The sequence below is a fragment of the Antedon bifida genome, chromosome 2, assembly GCF_963402885.1.
Source record: "Antedon bifida chromosome 2, ecAntBifi1.1, whole genome shotgun sequence".
In the NCBI taxonomy this organism is placed as follows: domain Eukaryota; kingdom Metazoa; phylum Echinodermata; class Crinoidea; order Comatulida; family Antedonidae; genus Antedon; species Antedon bifida.
This window is the reverse complement of record NC_136227.1, coordinates 23,079,405-23,099,678: the sequence shown is the minus strand read 5'-3', so window position 1 is coordinate 23,099,678 and position 20,274 is coordinate 23,079,405. Positions and strand designations below refer to the sequence as shown.

At 33.5% G+C, this 20,274-nt stretch overlaps 1 protein-coding gene across 1 annotated transcript; it reads left to right on the top strand.

Annotated features, from left to right (window-relative positions):
- Positions 1–4,678: 4,678 nt before the first annotated feature.
- On the top strand, positions 4,679–20,164 carry LOC144858631 (cyclin-L1-like). The gene is made up of 10 exons (XM_078714720.1): positions 4,679–4,926; positions 13,280–13,354; positions 13,654–13,763; positions 14,787–14,907; positions 15,453–15,517; positions 17,454–17,553; positions 17,856–17,960; positions 18,209–18,353; positions 18,523–18,625; positions 18,794–20,164. The coding sequence occupies exons 1-10, from the start codon at positions 4,711–4,713 to the stop codon at positions 19,251–19,253; spliced, it is 1,500 nt and encodes a 499-aa protein (XP_078570846.1). The 5' UTR covers positions 4,679–4,710; the 3' UTR covers positions 19,254–20,164.
- Positions 20,165–20,274: the final 110 nt, after the last annotated feature.

Here is a 20,274-nt window from a genome sequence, read left to right as displayed (position 1 = left end):
CTTCGGCAACTGGTGTCGCAGTTGCAGCTTGGGCATTCTCGGCAACTTGTGTCACAGTTGCAGCTTGGGGAACAGACTCGGCAACTGGTATCACAGTTGCAGGTTGGGCATTCTCGGATATTGTTGTCACTGTTGCAGCTTGGGTATCCTCGGCAACTGGTGTTGTAGTTGCAGATTGGGCATTCTCAGAAACCGGTGTCACTGTTGCAGCCTGAGCATCCTCGGCAACTGGTGTCGCAGTTGCAGATTGGGGAACAGAATCGTTTGTTGCTGCTGCTGGCTGGTTTGCAAATACATATGCTAATCCTTCTTCATTAGCATCTCTCTGGACTTCACTTGATCCACTAGTGATCAGAAGGTCTTCATTCTGCCACTCTCGAGAGACTATGGGTAATTAAAAACAATAATAAAGTTAATAGTTATGGAATTTTAAAAAGGTATTTAAGCGGATTCTTTCTCAACTTGGGTAAAAAAAGTTATCAAAACCATGTAATTAAAATGATTCTTTCATTGTGAAATGACGTGGCATCGAAAGTGCAATGGGTAATATCAGCTATGAAAAGACAATTGGGAGAAGACAACATTATTTTAAAGGATTTTTAGCTTCTTTTTTTTAAAAATAAAAGTAAACACAATTCCAAGAAGCAAACTAAATCACTGTATGAAGAAATAACAATTAAGATCAGCAGCTTTGTTACATAGGAACATCACGAATAAGGTGACCATGCGTGAGAGACTGGATTTGAAGCTGGATATTGGTGGTTTGGGGTGGGGGAGAAGATTCGTGTGCGCGTTGTTGTGACGACTCGACCACCGCTGATTTTTTTACGGAAAAGAATAAATCCTTTTCTTCCTCATTATTATCATTACACTAAATAAATTTCCATTTTATGTTATATAATGTAGACCTATGTTCTTACCTCGACGATGTGACATTTTTTCTTAGGATATAATAAGCCTTGTTATGAAAAAATCTCGAATATTTGGGACACAATAATAAGAACCAGCGCTTAGTTGAAAAACTAAAAATGATATGTTTGTGCGCGAATCTGTTGCACAGAAACAATCCATCTGTTGCATAGCAACATCGCGCATAAGATGACGTGCGGTGCGTTTTTGTAGAATACATTGAGGGCGTATGATGCGCACGGACGGTGGCAGGGGGACGGTACGGCCGAGCCATGATTTTCTACAGTGCGGACAGCAGTGCGATATTTAAAATACAGTCGATTCTAAAACTTAGAATTTAATACCGTCCGCGGTAGCTTTTAGAATAATGATGTGTGTTTTTTAGACTAATTCTGATAATTAACAAAAATGTCAACAAAAATAGGGCCTATGGTTTAAAATATGGATACAGCTCTGAGAAGTTGATTATGGAATTGCATATCCCATGAATGAATCTGCAGTACAATTCAGCCCTTCCATCGCACAGAATCCAAGTTTTGCTGCTGCAATTTGGTAAAGCTTTAAAAGTCAGATATTTTAGAAATATTCTCCCTCAAGCCTTAGCGTGAATTTGGTCTTTTACAGAAGTTTACGGATCTCGCCAGTTCCATTATCAGCTCAACTCAATTAATAAGGATTATTCAACTAATTTTGACTAGTATCTTAATTTATGATGTAGGCCTATTTTATAAATTTTAAAATACTTGTTTTCAGCCAATTACCTGCCGTTATATGTAGGCCTATGTTTTTTGAATATGAAAATACTACGTCGACCTCTTAACGTATGGTACATTACAGTTATTATAGAAAAGTCAGTCATGGACCGGTACCCTATCCTGAGGACACATGAGATAAATGTAGAATGTATCATGTGAAAGCCAATTGAGAACATTGTTGTACGTGTCCATGTGTGTACAATGTTATTAAAGCAATTACAGTGTCCAGTGCCCGGCCTCCAAAGTCTGTCACGGCTAATTCCTTTTACATTATTATTATTACTGACCGGGATGTACAAAATGTCCATACCAGCTTCAGATTCATAAGATTGCCTCAGCAGTGTCACATTTTGCAAACTACTGAGCTGGTTATTAGAGCCACTGGACAGAACTTTTCGTATTGATTCATTACTGGATAAATAAAACCATTTATGACAATTTTGTCTATTACGGAACCAGAAATTCCCATCACGTCTCTAAGATTTAAGTATTTGAAGAAAAAAAAACATAGGGAAACCATCTTCTATTTTAATCAAATCTGACTTCTGACCAAGTTCTAACATGGAGGAAATCTGTATATTTCCTCCATGGTTCTAATAGGACATTATCATAAACAATGAGTAAATCCGATATTATCTTTATATTAAGCTCATATTATGTATTTTAATCATTTTATTAATAATGGTATTTAATGAAAATCGTTCGATGTATCAGCCTCATTACAGAATTTAACCACCTAGAAATGGACGTGCAACTAACATAGGTTTGTCATCATAAACAAAACATCGTTACTTATACAGATGGATTGGTTTGGTTTCCTCACTTCAATAGATCACAATTCAATTACTGCAATTCACTGAAGAAAGTTGAACGATTAAGCATTGATTTCCTCCTAACGAACTTTTCATACCAACTGGTCCGACATCAAGTACAAAGCCAAAAGGCAACAAGCAATTGAATAATTTGGAAATTTGGACCGAGCAATAATTTATACTAAGGCCGCGTGTTTATTGACATACATCCTTTGCTAACTGAGTCTACGTATTTGTCGTTATAGTGTATAGGCCTATACAAAAAAAAAGAATGTTTATGTTGGATGGTATATGGTTTTTCCTGTACTCCAAAGATGTAGACAAGTAAAAGTATAGGCTTATTATTTGAATTTCTATATAATATAAATAAATAATTGCGAAACTTTAATATGAAAAATAATCATAATAATTACCTCCGCCAAGGAGGTTATGTTTTCACCCCTGTATGTTTGTGTGTGTGTGTGTTTGTGTTTGTGTGTCTGTGAACAGCCTGGAGGCCACAGTTTTTATCCGATTCTCACCAAATTTGGCAACAATGATCTATGCCCCAAAAGCTCGGACGAGTTCGAATTTGAGGGGGAAAGGTCATAGGTCAAGGTCACAACTAACAAAATGCTATTTTACTGCCTAGAGACCACAGTTTTGATCCGATTCTCACCAAACTTAGCCACAATGATCAATGACTCATCATATAATTTTGGTTAAATTTTGAAGGGTCAGGGTTAAAGATCAAGGTCCACAAAAAAAAAATAAAAAAATAAAAAATAAAAAAAAAAACTCTCAGCGGGACTTAAACCAGGGACCTTTTAACTGTGAGAGGCTGGATACATCACCATTACACTAAACTCTCATCCACAACTTTGTAGTGTGCAGTTAGCCTATTTACACTTTAGAACTAATAAAAAAAATGTAAAAAAAAAACATTTTCGGGGGGTATTTTATGTAGGGGAATTTTACAGTAGGCGGAGGTTTGTACTCTCGGAGTACCCTCTAGTTTAGTATATTTTTATAATCTCCTTTTTTTCGTTTTTTTATGCTCCCGTTCTTATGTAGGCCTAATTAAGTTTGTTTGCTTGCTTTTTTTTATTGTGTTCTTCTTTGTTTTATATTTGTAAATCACAGGTTTGCCCGCTGGGATTGTTGTGATTTTTTTATACCGATTAAATAAATAAATACTAATAAAAAAATAGAATCCCATGTTCTTTTAACGAGGCAGAGCCGAGTTGAAAATAGCAGTCAATTTGTCATCGAATGAAATGTACACTCCATCAACGAATAGGCCTATAAAACATTAATTATGTTTTATAACTAGTAGGCCTACTTTTTATTAAATTAAATAAATAGGCCTACAATTCAGTTCTAATGTTACAATTTGAATAAATTAAACTATATGATTATTTACGTTTACGTTTTTACATGTTTCTTTCTTCCATTGAGTTATATAATTTGGCATTCGAGGCATATTTTTGTATGATCGGAAAAATGTAGGTATGGGTCTCTCCCATCTCTGTATTCATTATTGCATATATTTTAATTTACAATAATTCATTGTGATATAGATAATATAATTAGTTAAGGCAGGACATAGAAATGTATGTGCTGTAAAAACATTGCACATACATTATTTAATGTAAAGTTTTTTTGGTTTTTTTTAACCCAATCAATTTTCATGTTAAATAAAATTTAAAAAATGCCCTTAAAAATTATATATTTCTTATCTACCATTCTTGTGAAATAGTGTTAAAATACTATTTTTATACATACTGTAATATATTATTTATAACATTGATGCTATGTATTTTCTTAATTTTTTTCAGTTTTAAAGAGGTGAGTGAGGCATACTTTATAAAGACAGTTTATCGGTTTCTTTAAGTTGCTTACTCTAATAAAAAAAAAACTCGGAACTTGATCGAGTGCACTATACAGTATATTAATATTTTAATTCATCTCAGAATTCGCTTTAACATTCGTGACGTAAGCAAATGCAGTACTCAAAACCGCAAAAATATAGTTCTTGAAATGCCTGGTAATACTCTGAATCAATTAAAAATATTTATGCATTTTTTTCGAAAAACTAAATGTGATGTATTTTCCAATATTGATTTATTTAAATTTGAAATGTTATTTTTCAACAATTTTCAGCAAACTGTGTGCGATTCGCGGAAGGATATCACTCAATTTTATTTCAGTTATCGTTCGTTTCCAAAACGTCGTAAAAAAGAGGTCGAGCAAGCATGGCGGAGAACAAGACAGAGGCAAACGCAATAAATGGACAAGGAAAAGTCTATGGAAAAGTTGTTATTACATTAGAAAATTGCATTATTCCTACTGAGAAACTTTCACCAACACCTTCACTTCTTGATGGACTAGATTCAGAAACAGAAATTGATCTAAGAATATTAGGATGCGAGTTCATACAGATGGCTGGAATCCTACTCAAACTACCTCAGGTTAGTTTAGGCGGCGTAGGCCTAGCCTAGCTAGGCTAGAGTGCAGGCCCGTTTGTTACGTTATTAATATTACTAATTCCTAAAACTAGTCTAGGCTAAAAAAAATACGATGAAGTTCAAATCGCATATTCACGCGGCATTTGTTGGCCTAGCTAGGAAGCAGAAGCTAGTCCTCCAAGGCAAGCCTAGCCTAGAAAAAAGTGAACAGATTTTAAACAAAATTTATTGTGATTGATCAAGCCAAGATATTAAAAAAGGTGTCAGTTGAAATCGGTCGCGTTTGAAATCGGTCGCGATAAAATCAACATCCGGTATTTTGTATGGAGCGCCGCTAGATACGCTTTTTATCATATTATTATTAGTTACGTTTGATATCGGTCGCGTTTTATTTTGGTCGCGTTAATTTGTATATGGTGCATTAGATACATTTTTAATGAAAACGCTCATGTTTTTAGTTCATTTTAAATATTAGAATTTCTAATAATAGGCCTACTATTTGACATTATTTTTAACCTCGATCATTATTTTTTAATAAGTACAGTAAATATAAATATCTATCTCATTATTTATAAATAATTTGTGTTTTCATTTTATCTTACAGGTTTTAATGAATTGTAATGTGTTCTTTCAGAAAATCGTTTTAAAAATGTTTTTTTGTTTTATTGAATATTGTGCAAGTTTTTGAAAAGATTGGCGTGCCACTGTTTAAAGTTTTGAAAATAACAAATAATAATGTAATAATTAAACAAGTAGATGCGCCTATTACATATTTTTTAATCACAGTTATAATTACAAAACTCGTTCTATAAATAAAGGAAGATGATGCATGGATGATGATGATTTTTGCATTCGATATCCGCCACTCTGATGTAAGCATGGTTTTAGGATAATAATAAAATATAGATAATATGCCATAATAAATCAATCTACCGGCCCTACAGTAGGACTACTGTATGATGTACAATGAGAGATGTAAGAATAATAATGTATGGATAATAAAAGTGGACACGATTCTCAAAGAGGTAATCTGCACTGATATTTAAACATTTAGATTTACAAACGGCGCTTGAATGCAAGACACTGAGTTGCACTAATAGTCCAGTAAAAATATGGTTGAACCTAGAACAAATTGCAACAGAATTTTTTTTTGTTTTATTTGGTTGATATGGTGAACATGAACATCATGTCCAAAGTTTACCAAAATCGGACATCGGGAAGTGGGTTAATTAGCATAAATTCAAAATGGCCGCCATTTGCTATTTTAAAGCCCCATATCTCCTTAACGGTTGGATTTAGACCACCTAAGTGCATTACGAGTAGATATAAATGTGATATTAAACATTCTAATTAGCATATTTAAATTTACATATGACGTACCTATGACGTCATATGGTAGTTGTGACGTCATAAATTATGTTATAGATGCTTAAATGACATTATACTATGCGAACAATTTAGAAACTGCAGAAAAACAAATTTCCTAACATTCTCCTTGTTGAAATGAACATAATTAATTCCAAATTTTACAAATTTGGAATATTTTACTATATCATTTTGAAGCCCTATATCTCCTTAATAGACCACCAAAGTGCATTGCGAGTAGATATACTGTAAATGTGACATTAAACTTTCCAATTAGCACATTTAAATTACCATATGACGTCATAAGGTAGTTGTGACATCATATATTATGTTATAACTGCTTAAATGGCATTATCCCATGCTTAAAATGTAGAAACTGCAGGAAAACAATTTTCTAACAATTTCCTGTTGAAATGAACATGATATCCTAAGTTCACCAAAATCAGACTTCAAGAAAGGGGTCAATTAGCATAAATTCAAAATGGCTGCTATTTACTATACCATTTTGAAGCCCTGTATCTCCTTAGCGGTTGGGTTTAGACAGCCTATGTGCATTACGAGTAGATATATATGTAAAAACCGTTGAAATTTATCATTAAGTTTCCATTTACAAAATCTTATGAAAATAGTTATTCTACAGAACCGTGTGAAAGGTGATCATCAACTGTATTTCCAAAACTGATTTGTACTCAAGCGCACATCTTGTTTTGTGTTTCCTAAAACTACATCTTTTAGAACTTTATCTCTTTAAATTGGTAAAGGAATAAAAAAAATATTGTAATGAGGCGATTGTCTGTGGGTCAGGCTATTCAAACCCATCATTCCCACAAACTCATCTCAATTCCCCAACTGGAAATTGAGATGATACATGAAATGATAAATGTCATACTGTAGTTTTCGGTATAGTCAGCATCTCCATTCTGCTCTTTCAAAGTTGCTATTTCATTGCATCTGTTTAATGTCGATCATTTATGAGACAATAACTTTTTATGATGTTTTATATAATGTTTATCTTTTGAATGCTGTTTCCAAGATTCAATGAGCATAGGCCTATAACAAGGACACTTCATCCTAGTGTCAACTAGGATAAAGAACCATCAACGGAATCCAAAAGGTTGTTAAGGTAATAAAGTAATTTTTAAACTTGCCACTACTAATTACAGTATTTAATTTTTTGACAAGACAGTATTCAACTTCCTTGACAGAAAATGTCAGAAAAATGGAATAGAAACTTTGAATGCAGATGGGGATCTATTAAATATCTTACTTTGCCATAATTAAAAAAAGCGATTGCGTTTTAAGACAGAAGAAGCAAAAAATAGTGGAATAATTGGTACTTAAAGAAAACATCTTAAGGAGCAAATTTGCAACATCTTTGTAATGCTCTGCACTTGCAAAGAAACAGGGGGATGCATTCTATTCGAAGCAAGAACTGTTCGGTCCAAAATTAAAAAAGACATCAGAAAAGCCAATGAAGTAGACTTGCTGTGCCTACATGTATGGTGGAAGTATTTTGACGACGCCAACATTACATTTTCTATGTATGTACTTTGGATGGGAAACTTACTGTGATCATGGAGTAAAGAATAAGAGGAGGCACAACACGGCCTAGCTATCCAGTTAATCCAATTAGTATCACGCTGTGCGGTAGTGCTTAAGCATAGGGTAATAAACTTCCCATAACGATCCTTTGAAGAACATCCTGTTTACCCGTGCAGCTCGCTGCAGAGTCGGCTCTGATTACGTAACACCCTAATTAAGGAAGAAGCCAGGCATGACATCGGTGACAAGAAAAGTAAACAGAGGCTGCGCAGTAGTTTCTAATACATCATAGTGAAGCATGTTCATTGTTCTTTGAGCTTTTTTCTCGAAAAAACCGTTTAAAAATCGAGTAAATTTTCACGGAGATATCGCAGTTTTTATACCAGCTAACAAATTAATCATATTTTTTATCAAGCCATAGACGTATCATTTGGTAAATCGAAATTTTACCGTTTAAGCAACTTTTTAATTTACGAACCCTAGTGCATTTTGTAGCATATTAAAGACTCCAACTTATTTTAAAATCATATTTTAGTGCGCGCAAATGCGCGCATGAAAAAAATTATATAATTTGTTCTCATGAATATTCAAAAATATACGTATATTAGAATTCCAACGACACAATTTCTTATTTTTATTACTGATGACATTTAATTTATGTTTCAGTCTATATTATGACCGTTTAGCAAAACTAAAATTCTTCTACTTTAGTCTGATATTGTATAATTAAATTATTTATGATATTAATATCATAAAATATATGATTTTTACGATCACATACTTAGAGTTGAAATTGTAGAACTAAATTATATATCGTTTAACGATTTGTGGCTACACATAGGCCTACTACATAAATTAGTAGGCCTCAGTTCGTAATATATTATTATTTAATAAATAGCCTAAATAAGGATAATATTTAATCCCATAATGATGGACATATTTATTGCATACCGTAACCGGTAGGCCTAATAGGTTCAGGCATAGGCGCGCCTATAGTAATAATAAACAATATCAATAATAATAGCAATAGGTTTTTTTTTATGTAGGTCTATATTAATATATTAATAATTGTAATAACGTTAGAAATAGTAGTAATATTTTATTAAAGAAGAAAATAGTTTTCGGATAGTCGTTATTATAAAATATGGTATAAAATGGTACTACGAGAATATTCGTAAGTATCAACCCGTAACAACAACTACAAATTATATGTGTTGGTTAAAAATTATTACAAATATAGTCTATGCTTATTTATAATTATAAGCCATTGTTTAAAAGGATTATGTGCAGTTCGGTACATAGGCCTAGCGGTTAATCGTAAAATTAAAAAATTGGACATACGAACAATAGATCGCCAACATTATTCGTACCCGTTTGCTGTATTGCGTACGTCGATACACAGTACACGACTGCGGCGGCCGTAAACTTCGCCTGGAAAGTAACTAGTACAGTACACATTCTGGTCCCTGGATGGAACATGATATCACACGTAAACCGCAATGGAGCAGGCCCAATGTTAAACAATTCGTACAAAGGGGAACCGCCAGACAAGTGCGTACCTATTCATTGTTTATTAGATCGCTGGCAATATGCATGCATATAAAGTGCAATAGCCCTCCGCTCCGACGTACTAAAAAAATGGAACGTCGCGGTTTTTCTAGGCGCTGAAGTTAAACGAAGTGAACGCGAATGATTTTTACTGTATATCATATTCCCCGACGAAAAGTACTCGCGTTTCCCAGACAGGGGAGTGGGGGTGGGGAGATAGGCTCTCCGACGAGGGGATACAGCCCCCGTAGCCCCCACGCTGGCACCACCACTGGTCCTTGTTAAACCCATTAATCCATCATGATTCATGATAAGTTGTCTGGAGAAATTACCAACATTTAGTACACAGTAAACCATATACATATAATTCCTTTATTGGTGCCGTATAAAACTCGTATTATTAATTTATTAATAAAAGATATCCAGTAGAATAGCGCTGCTTTTTATAAAAATTAATAAACAAGGTCGGAATACAAGTTCAGTAGGTCTACAAACAGTATAGTACACCTTTTACGCTTGAACGCACATCGCCTAGGAAGAGTATTGTGACGTCCTAATACGCATGTGTACTTACACCAAAATTGACCGCGGGCAGTAAACATTGTAATCTTTGCTAATTGGGTTATGTAACGGCAGTGTTTAGCACCTATTAAATACTCATTACAAGCATAGCCTTAAGGAAGCGGTAAATACGGTGAACTGATTGAACTATTCAAGTTGTGTCTCCTCTTATTCTTTACTCCATGCTGTGATCCATATTTAGGATGGGGTCGAATTATTAAATCCCAGACTCATTATATAATTAAGAATCCTGTTTTTTAAAAATATATATGAGATATATATGCAGTTGCAGAAAATTAACTGGAATGTTCTATTGCATGTTGTGAAGGGTGGCCAAATAACTTCTGATACCCATGATCTTAACCTGGATGTGGTAAATGTTCTACTATTTTAATGAGATTAAAAACATTTTTTCCTTTCGGTTTCTATATTTTCCCCTTAGAATAATTCCAATTGAGCATTATTGTGACAAAATATATGACGTCATATGTCTTATGACATCATAGGTACGTTATATGGCAATTTTAATATGCTAATTGGAAAGTTTAATATCACATTTATATCTACTTGCAATGCACTTAGGTGGTCTAAAACCAAGCGTTAAGGAGATATGGAGCTTCAAAATGGTATGATAAATAGCGGCCATTTTGAATGTATGCTAATTAACCCACTTCCTGACGTCCGATTTTGGTAAACTTTGGAAATAATGTTCATTTCAACAAGGAGAATGTCAAGAAACATGTTTTCTTGCAGTTCCTAAATTGTTCGCATAGTATAATGTCATTCAAACAGTTATAACATAATATATGACGTCACAACTACCATATGATGTCATAGGTACGTCATATGGGAATTTAAATATGCTAATTAGAATGTTTAATATCACATTTATATCTACTCGTAATGCACTTAGGTGGTCTAAATCCAACCGTTAGAGAGATATGAGGCTTCAAAATAGCAAATGGCGGCCATTTTGAATTTATGCTAATTAACCCACTTCCCGATGTCCGATTTTTGGTAAACTTTGGATATGATATTCATTTGAACCATATTTACCAGACAAAACAAAAAAAAATTCTGTTGCAATTTGTTCTAGGTTCACCCTATTTTTGACTTATCTTTACTGGACTATTAATTATTTACATTAAATAATTATTATAAATGAAGAAATAAAAGATATTCAAATTAAAATCTATAGTATCGCCGACGTATATACGTAGAAACAGTGCTCATATTCGGAACATGATCTCATAATCGCGTCGAGCATAGCTCATTGGATCGTTTCACAAAAACACGTGCAGGAGGCCTATAGACGTTTCAAACATATGGTTATTAGTAATAGACGTCATCTTTACCTGGCCATGGACGTACATGTTTTGTCCATGATTTGACACACTAACAAGTGCGTGTTTTTTAAAAAGGGGAAACCCGTCAGCAAAATTGTATTGTTAGAGGAAACAGCTGGGGTATTGCTAAACTGCGCAAACCTAAAAAAACCCTGCGCAAACCTCCTCTAAATGGCTTATTATTGGTTCTATCATGACCAGGACTATCATAGCAGGTAATTTATGGAAAAAAATAATGAAATTGCTGTAAGTTAGCTTTTTTTTGGGCGAAAAACATCATTTTTTTGGTGAAATGTCAGATTTTACAGTGTCAATCGCGCAAACCTGAAAAAAAACCTGCGCAAACCTCCTCCAAATCATTTATTATTGGTTCTATCATCACTAGGACTATCATAGCAAGTGATTTATGAAAAAAAAATAATGAAATTGCTGTAAACAAAAGCCATACGCGCTAGATGATGATCTTTTAACCACATTATTCACATTTTTGGTTGAGTAAAATGGATATAAACATTTTAAAATTATTTTCAGAATTATGATCTAAAAAATGTGTTTACCAATGTAGAAAAACAATGGCATTGCGCTCATAGTAACATGCACGCTGTTAAATTGTGGTAATGAAAATGGAGTCGGCTCTCCGAGATTCTCGGTATCCATATTTATATGCAATAAATACGCCTTTTTCATGAAATGGAAGACATCTTCGACGAACAATGCTGTGCAGAGAAGCATAACAAACAGAAACAACATAGCACGGCAAGCATATTTTTGGAGACATCCTTTAATGGACAGTCGTACAGACAAATGTTTGTAGCCTACAGTACATCTGTGTGATTGAAAAAAATTTGAAATTTTTTATTCGCCACTTAAACTCCACCGAAAAAAAAACACCATTGTGGTGAGACTAACAAACGTCTATGTTATACACTGGTGTTTTTTCCGATGGATTTTAAGTGGGAAAAAATTTGTTCTAATTTCCTAATAACAGGCATGTTTGTGATAACCGGTGATTCTCCTTTAAATAAAAAAATGCACCGAAAATGTATCTACTACTGTAGCGCGACCAAAATAAAATGCGACCGATATCGAACACAACACCAATATAATAAAAAGCGTAAATAACGGCGCTCCATACAAAATACTGGATCGATTTCATTTTTTACCTAGCTGGATGGTCTGTTTTGTGCGAATGGGAACTGAACTGAACTATTATGAAAACACAGCTAACTGCCAATTGCGGAAATCATTTTCATTCGTTTGTCAGAGAAGTTTTTTAAAAATAAATATAGCTACAGTTATTACCAAATAGGTACATACGTCGATACAAGATATTTTTATAATTTTGTTAATAATAATTTCACGTCAAATATTGTAAAATGTATAGTGTGGTACAGTTGTATGTATAGTTGTCCTAGGTGGGTAGTAAGTTGTCCTAGGTGGGTAGTAAGTTGTCCTAAGTGGGTAGTAAGTTGTCCTTGGTGGGTAGTAAGTTGTCCTAGGTGGGTAGTAAGTTGTCCTTGGTGGGTAGTAAGTTGTCCTAGGTGGGTAGTAAGTTGTCCTAGGTGGGTAGTAAGTTGTCCTAGGTGGGTAGTAAGTTGTCCTAGGTGGGTAGTAAGTTGTCCTAGGTGGGTAGTAAGTTGTCCTTGGTGGGTAGTAAGTTGTCCTAGGTGGGTAGTAAGTTGTCCTAGGTGGGTAGTAAGTTGTCCTTGGTGGGTAGTAAGTTGTCCTAGGTGGGTAGTTGTCCTAAGTGGGTAGTTGTCTGGGTGGTAATTGGGTAGTGGTCCGGATACGTATTTTATTAGATGTCAGTTTCACAAATTCAAAGACATAAAAAAGGCCTCGCTATAGGCCTAGAAAATATATTACTTAAAAGGTAATAATAACATTTTCAGTCATTACAGTACCCATACTGCTGTGTTTATTTTATAACCACATCATTTTACATATTATTATTAATTCAATAAAAACTATAAAAATGTATTTCTTTTGATCAGGTTGCAATGGCAACAAGCGAAGTGCTATTCCAGAGATTTTACTATTCCAAGTCATTTGTCAAGCATAATATGGAGGTAAGAAAGAAGAATGTAACCATAAACAAACTATTAAATGCTTTTAATACAATATTATTGAATTATAAATGTTGATGTATACGCTGACAATGACATCGTCTTAACTAAACACACTAGCTAGTAAGATTCCAAACGTATGCCAGTGTCACATGGCATTTTATGTTAATCATTCCAGATAAGCATACCATTAATGACGATTACATAATATAACTAAACTTGTTTACTCTTACTGCCGGATTGTTTCATAAAAGTTAAATGTGCTTTCAAGTGCTGTAAAATATGTTTGTATTGCTATATAGGTTGTTGCAATGGCTTGTGTCTATCTAGCGTCCAAGATTGAAGAAGCTCCGAGAAGAATACGTGATGTTATCAATGTTTTTCATCATATACGACAAAAAAGAAATAATAGGTACCTTTTATATTACTAATGTTATTTAAATGGCTTGTTTACAGAAATGCTTGTTAACTATAATAGCTAATGAAACTGCAGGCTACAGTGCTTACAGGTAATCCTGTCATATTTAAGATGCTGGGATACTATCAAACTTTTGAAATTCTTTTGTTCTGTTTTTTCTTCTTTTTTTTTCATTATTTATTATATATTTTTACTATATACCGTACTGACGCGGGTATAAGCCCATACTCGGGTATAAGCCCACCCCCGACTTTTGAATAATTTTCATGAAAATGAGGTACTAGGGTATAAGCCCACCCATTAATTCAAAGATCTACAGTGTGTGCCGTAATACATTATTTTACATTTGGCGACGTCCATACACCGCATACACCTACATTTGATCATAACCAAGCTAGGCCATATGAGACCTAATGATCCTGTTTTGTTTACACTCCATCGCGGTCGAAGATCGCTTCACACACGACGCTCGAATCACAAGTCGCCAAAACGGAAAACCCCTATTTGTTATCGGCTGCCATAAACAAGCTTATTAAATTTCTTTGGTACATTTATACCTAACGAACATTGTATACTTGCTTTTCTGCTTGATAAATTCTTGTTCAATTGATGTTTAAAATAAGATATTCTACAATAAATTACACGAACTAGGCCCTATAAGCTTAATTTTCCGACACTCTACACCTCGTGTATTAGGCAACGTCTACACCTCGTAAGGGCGCTCGCATGGTGGTTTCAGAGAGGAGGAATGTCCATGATTGAATACACAGTACATGTGCTGTTTTTGCCGATCTGCATTTTTGGATCCTCGAGTATAAGCCCACCCCCCAAACTTAACGTGATTTCATGTTCAAGGATGTCAGTACGGTAATATCAAATTCTAAATAAATGCCCCAATTCAACTCTTTGATTGTCATGGCACTTATATTTTCAACATTGTACTTATGTTTTTATTGAAATTAAGATACCGATATATATCAAACAAGCTGAAACTTGAACAAACTTTGTTTATTTCAGAATTGTTGAACCGTTGGTTTTAGATGCAAAGTATGTAAATTTAAAAAGTCAAGTAATCAAGGCTGAGAGAAGGGTTTTAAAAGAACTTGGGTTTTGTGTACATGTTAAACATCCACATAAGGTAAGATCAATACCAATAACGTCTACTAAAATTATTTTACATAACATTCAAAACTTTTTTTTATAAATTTAACTTGTTTTATAAAGTTTTTTTCCATACTTTTACAGATTTTATTTATAGTATCCATAGATTCTAAAATTGTAAAATCATGGCACAAATAACTTGTGCTTGTCTATTACAAGGATGTAAAGATGTCATATATTTTTTACCCTAATATGTCAGGAGTTTAAGAAAGTGGCTGTAAAGTATTATGTTTATTTATTAAACATTTAACATCCCTATATTTGCTTTAAATGAATTTAGTATTAATTTATTAGTTTTTAAAAACTGTTGTTGCAGCAATTTAATTTACCTCGTTTTTAGGAACAGTAATGTCTGTTACAGATGCATGATAATGATTTAAGATTCTGATTTTTGGTCCCTAATTGCTAATAAAGGAAATTAATTGTCTTGCTGTTAAATTTTGGTAGTGTAATGAATGTTTGATCTCACTTATATGTTCAGTGAATAACATGTATTCTTGCCTTTTCCTTGTCGCTATGCAGATGATAGTGACATTTCTGCAAGTCCTGGAGTGTGAGAGAAATACTCAACTCGTACAAACTGCCTGGTAAGTACAAGTCTCCTCTTATTATGGTGTATTTACTTGTATGCTGTTTGTTCCACAAAATGTTCATTAATACAATGACAGTTCAACTGTGTTAAGGAAATGTTTTATTTTTAAATGTACAAAACCCTTTTATCTCATGGCTTTTGCTTTGAAGGAAAACTAATGCCCTGATTCCATTTCTTCCTTAAATATTTAAAAAATGAGGTTAATATGTTGACTGTCATCAATAAACATTTTGTGGCTATACTCTTTAAAGCAATCTAATTACTTGAGCTAGGATTGGAATTTGTTAATATCTGTTGTATGTGTTCAATTTTGTTTATAAAGTTGTCCGATTCAGATAACTACCAAATTGTTATATGCCTGAAGCAGTAGATTGTGACTGTTATTCCTTATTCCAATCCTAGCTTGATGTTAAGAGAGTATGGACATCAAACAACTATACAATGTGTCAATGCATTAGGTCTGTTTTACAAAATGAAGCAACATTGTTTTTTCCATGATGTTCTTGTTCAGTGTGGAGATATGTTAGGTTGATTGGGTTGATGTTTCTGTTTTTAAAATAGCAATACATTGCTAACACTATGTTTTTATTTTTTCCTACAAAGGAACCTAGGTAAGTGCTTCCACGACTAGTAGGTAAGTGTGGTGGCATCGGCCTTCCTTAGCCAACAACGTTTCACTGAAGCTCTTGTCTTCGCACATGGAGGTCACCTTCTCTTCCTGCTCTGCCAGGCGTGTTCTGTTCAACGGAAGAGTTGTTGTCTCTGTAGTGTGTATGTGTGATGGCATGTCGATGGTACCAACACTGGTGCTTGCTGTCAAGTCTCTTTATTGGTTATTTATTTATTAATAAAGTACTTGTGTAAGTTATCAAGTGTAGGTGAGTGGCAGGTCTCTTGTTAGACTATTGCCCTCAAAGTATAGGGACTAAAGTACTACACCTTAATGTTCTATTATGCTAAGTAAAGAGTGTTCTACACAGCACCAAGTGATGATATTGGTTGGTTACATATAATTTTAGTAACATGACAAATGTAAACATTTCTTTTGAAACGCTTTTAATGACAATTTCGTTTAAGAAAGTTTGAGTAATTTACTATGGACTATAAATCAATGGAGATGACGAAGAAATGCATGCACAAAGCATGATGAGATGAAAAGAAATAGGCATTTTGTAGTGAACCATTTTGAGATCAAAAACTGTTTTCAACTGTGGTAGAATTTCTAGTTTCAGCATGTTTGAATTGAAAGAAGCCGCAGCTTCAACAACAAATGGACCGAAAATGTCGGGATGACTGTCTAAACTAAGGAATTCTATAAACGATCAAAATGGATAACTCTTGGTAACATGTTGTCATGGCCACAGGATTCGTCAAATCTTTTTGAGTATTGTGAGCAGGATGCATGGTTTAGCTGATTGATATGATTATTTGTGAATGACAGAATATCGGAGACTTGATTCAACAGTTAAATTTCTCAGAAGAATGCAAGTCAATTCTAATTTTAAGATGATTTGGATTACATTACTCAGAATGCTGGTCAATACCTGTACAAGATAAAAATGCTTAATTTTAAATAATGTATAATTATTGTAGTATATTTATTTGTAATTATTAACCAAATAATACGGTAAAGTATATTCATCCACAGTTAATGTTTTTTCTTCCTTCTAAAACCCATTTTCATTTTGATATTTTTTGTTTTGTTTTTAGTGGAAAGATGTGAATTCTTCTATAAAAAAAATTGAATTATGGGTGTATATATATGTCCTACACAAAGAGAAACAAGACATTTTTAATTAACATTTTCGGGTACATCAAGAACATCATGTGATTAAGCAAGTTGCTTCGTTTGTGATATTCTATATGCACATTCCTTACAGTAGTAGTTGTGCAGATTGTTGCATGTTTTTTTTAACTATGCTTTATTGCAGGAATTATATGAATGATTGTTTAAGGACTGATGTGTTTATACGCTACCCACCAGAAACAATTGCTTGCTCTTGCATCTACTTGTCAGCCAGGCAGTTGGATGTAAGTCATCTCATATTGCATATGTTCATTGTAGCACCTTGAGCTAATGGATACATTTTCTTTATTGGTTATCTGGAAGTACTAGATGGATAACCATTGTGAGATTGGCCAGCAGATTGACAATAGATAATTTTCAATTAAAATTTACACAAATAAGCTTCATATCAAGGGTAAACAGCATTTCTGCACATTACATGTGTTTATGTTGAATTTGCACAAATTTTAAATAGATTTAATAAGTAGATTTTTATTATAATTTTTATTATAGATATATAATTGTTATTAATATTTTGTTTTAACAGGTACCATTGCCAAACAAACCACCTTGGTATGCCCTGCTGAATACTAATGAAGATGAACTACAGCAAATTGCCATTACAATACTTGCCCTCTATACCAGAAATAAGGTACAATTCATTTCATTTCGGAGTCTGTCTGTCTGTAAGAAGCTACAAAATAGGTTATTTAAAGTTTCATTTTATTCCTTAATTTTCATGTTTGGCAACAATTCATCTTTTTTTTAGTAATATTGCATTTATATTGATTATTGCTTTGAATTAGATGCGAATGTTTGAATCCTCGCACTCTTTTTTTAAAACTTTGCACAAAAATGCATTAACGCCGGCTACTTATAATCAAATGAATCTACTTTCAGAGGACCTATGAGGAATTGGATAAGATAGTAGAGAAATGCAAGGTGCAAGTACAGGAAGCAAAGTTAAAAGCAAAAGGCATTCCAGCAGATGCAACAAGTGCAGCAGCCACACCAACTAACTTCTCACCTAATTCATCTAGACCTGGTAGGTTTGTTTTATTGCATCAAAGTATTGTAGGTCTTTTTTTCTTCAAAATTCAAACAAACATTCCAAACATTATATTGAGAATTACTGTACATTCAGATAAAAATTGTTTTTTTTTTTTACAGTAGTATGCACTTGACTAAATGTACCATTTTTTTTTTTTTTTTAGGTACTCCTAAACAGACAAATAATTCCCCTGGTTTACCAAACTCTTATAAGCTCCACAAGAACCGACTAAAGAATGATGATGGAAGGCCAGGTTCAGACGGCAGGTGGGTAATTGCATTTATATTGTACTAAACTTTACCAATTGCTCTTTTGATATTTTGGATAATATAATCAATCAAAACTGGTCACTTATCTTATTTTGGCCTATGTTTGAATGTGATACAGGTTAATATGCTTGAAAATTTACCAAAATAATTATGAATTTATTACAGTTACAAGGAAAAGAATGGAAGAGCTGAGCGCAGAGGTCATCATCGAAGTCATTCAAGAAGCTCTCGGAGTAGCAGCAGGAGTCGTTCACATTCGCCACGGCATCATATGAGGTCTCGCAGCCTGTCTCACTCTGATCCGCATTCCAGAAGTTCAAGTCGAAGCATATCCCCACACAAAAGAAAAGATCACAGAGGCCGCAGCCCACATTCAAAACACAGGAGACGTGATCGACACCTTGACGGAAAGTCAAGATCTACTCACTCTCGAAAGCGCAAGCCAAGTACTTCAATATCTAGAAGTCGTTCCAGAAGTCCAATATCGCACGGTAAACACCGCTACAGTCCTCATCGTGAGTCATCTAAGAAGTATAAACATAGACGACGATCAAGGTCAGCATCGCGTCATCGTTCTCATAAAACAAAACGGGTCAGTTCTAGAGATAGTCGCAGAAGAAGATGACGTGAAAGTAGTATAGCATCCGTAGTAACAGTATATATATCGAAAGTTCACAATAAGTAAAAACTAGAAGTATAACTAAATAAAAATCTTTGAAGTTGAAAGGTTAATTATCGACAGTGGTAAGGCGCTACTTTCCTATTTACAGGTTTATTTGTCTTTGCAAATGAAACCATTTTTTATGACGTAACAAAAAACCTTTTTTTAGTACAGTGCATATTATATTTGATGTAAATTTTATTTGATTTGTGATATTGAGATTGAGATTATCATATTTCTAACCAAAGAAAGAAATGATTACAATTTAAGTATGTAAGAAATGAAGGTTTGTTTATAATATATTAAGTTTTTTTCAAATATATTGTATACGTTTATAAAATGTCAATGCCCATGTATGGAAAGCAGTTTGTGATCTATATAAGTTTAAGTATGTACATATTGTGTGCTACCCTTTACCATTTTATTATTACTTTGAAAGGAAAAAAGAACGTTTTCAGAATGTTTTTCACAGGTTTTTTAATAAATAGAGCAATCTGGAAATTAGTTTCTTTGGTATTGCAGGGAAAGATTTAATTTAAAATTTAAAAGTTGAAAACCAATGTGTGCACATGAATATATACATACACTTATTAAATTATTTTGTAAAGAATACTGGCACATTTCAGTTGAACAGATTTCGATTAACACGATTTTCTTAAATTGTTCAACAGATTTAAACAATTGTGTTACCTTTTGTAAAATATTACTTTGTGTTTTTCACATTCTGTTGCTTATTTTTTCTTTTGTTACATTTTGATAGTGTTATACAATATTAGTAATACAGCTAGTGTACTATTTTTCACTTGTAAAATAATTTGTATAAATGATATAGTGATGATTATCACATAAAGGAATTAAAGTACTTTTGAATATAATTTAAATGTTTGTGTTTTCTGTATGTTGATTGAAAACCAACCATATTTATAAATCTCATATTTTATTTTATTCCAATCAATGATCTGTTGGGGCTGTTTATTTGATTACA

Coding starts and splice junctions, on each gene's coding strand:
- LOC144858631 (XM_078714720.1), top strand. CDS start 4,711: ATGGCGGAGAACAAGACAGAGGCAAACGCAATAAATGGACAAGGAAAA. Junction 4,927..13,279: donor TCCTACTCAAACTACCTCAG/GTTAGTTTAGGC, acceptor TCTTTTGATCAG/GTTGCAATGGCAACAAGCGA. Junction 14,908..15,452: donor ATGTTAAACATCCACATAAG/GTAAGATCAATA, acceptor GTCGCTATGCAG/ATGATAGTGACATTTCTGCA.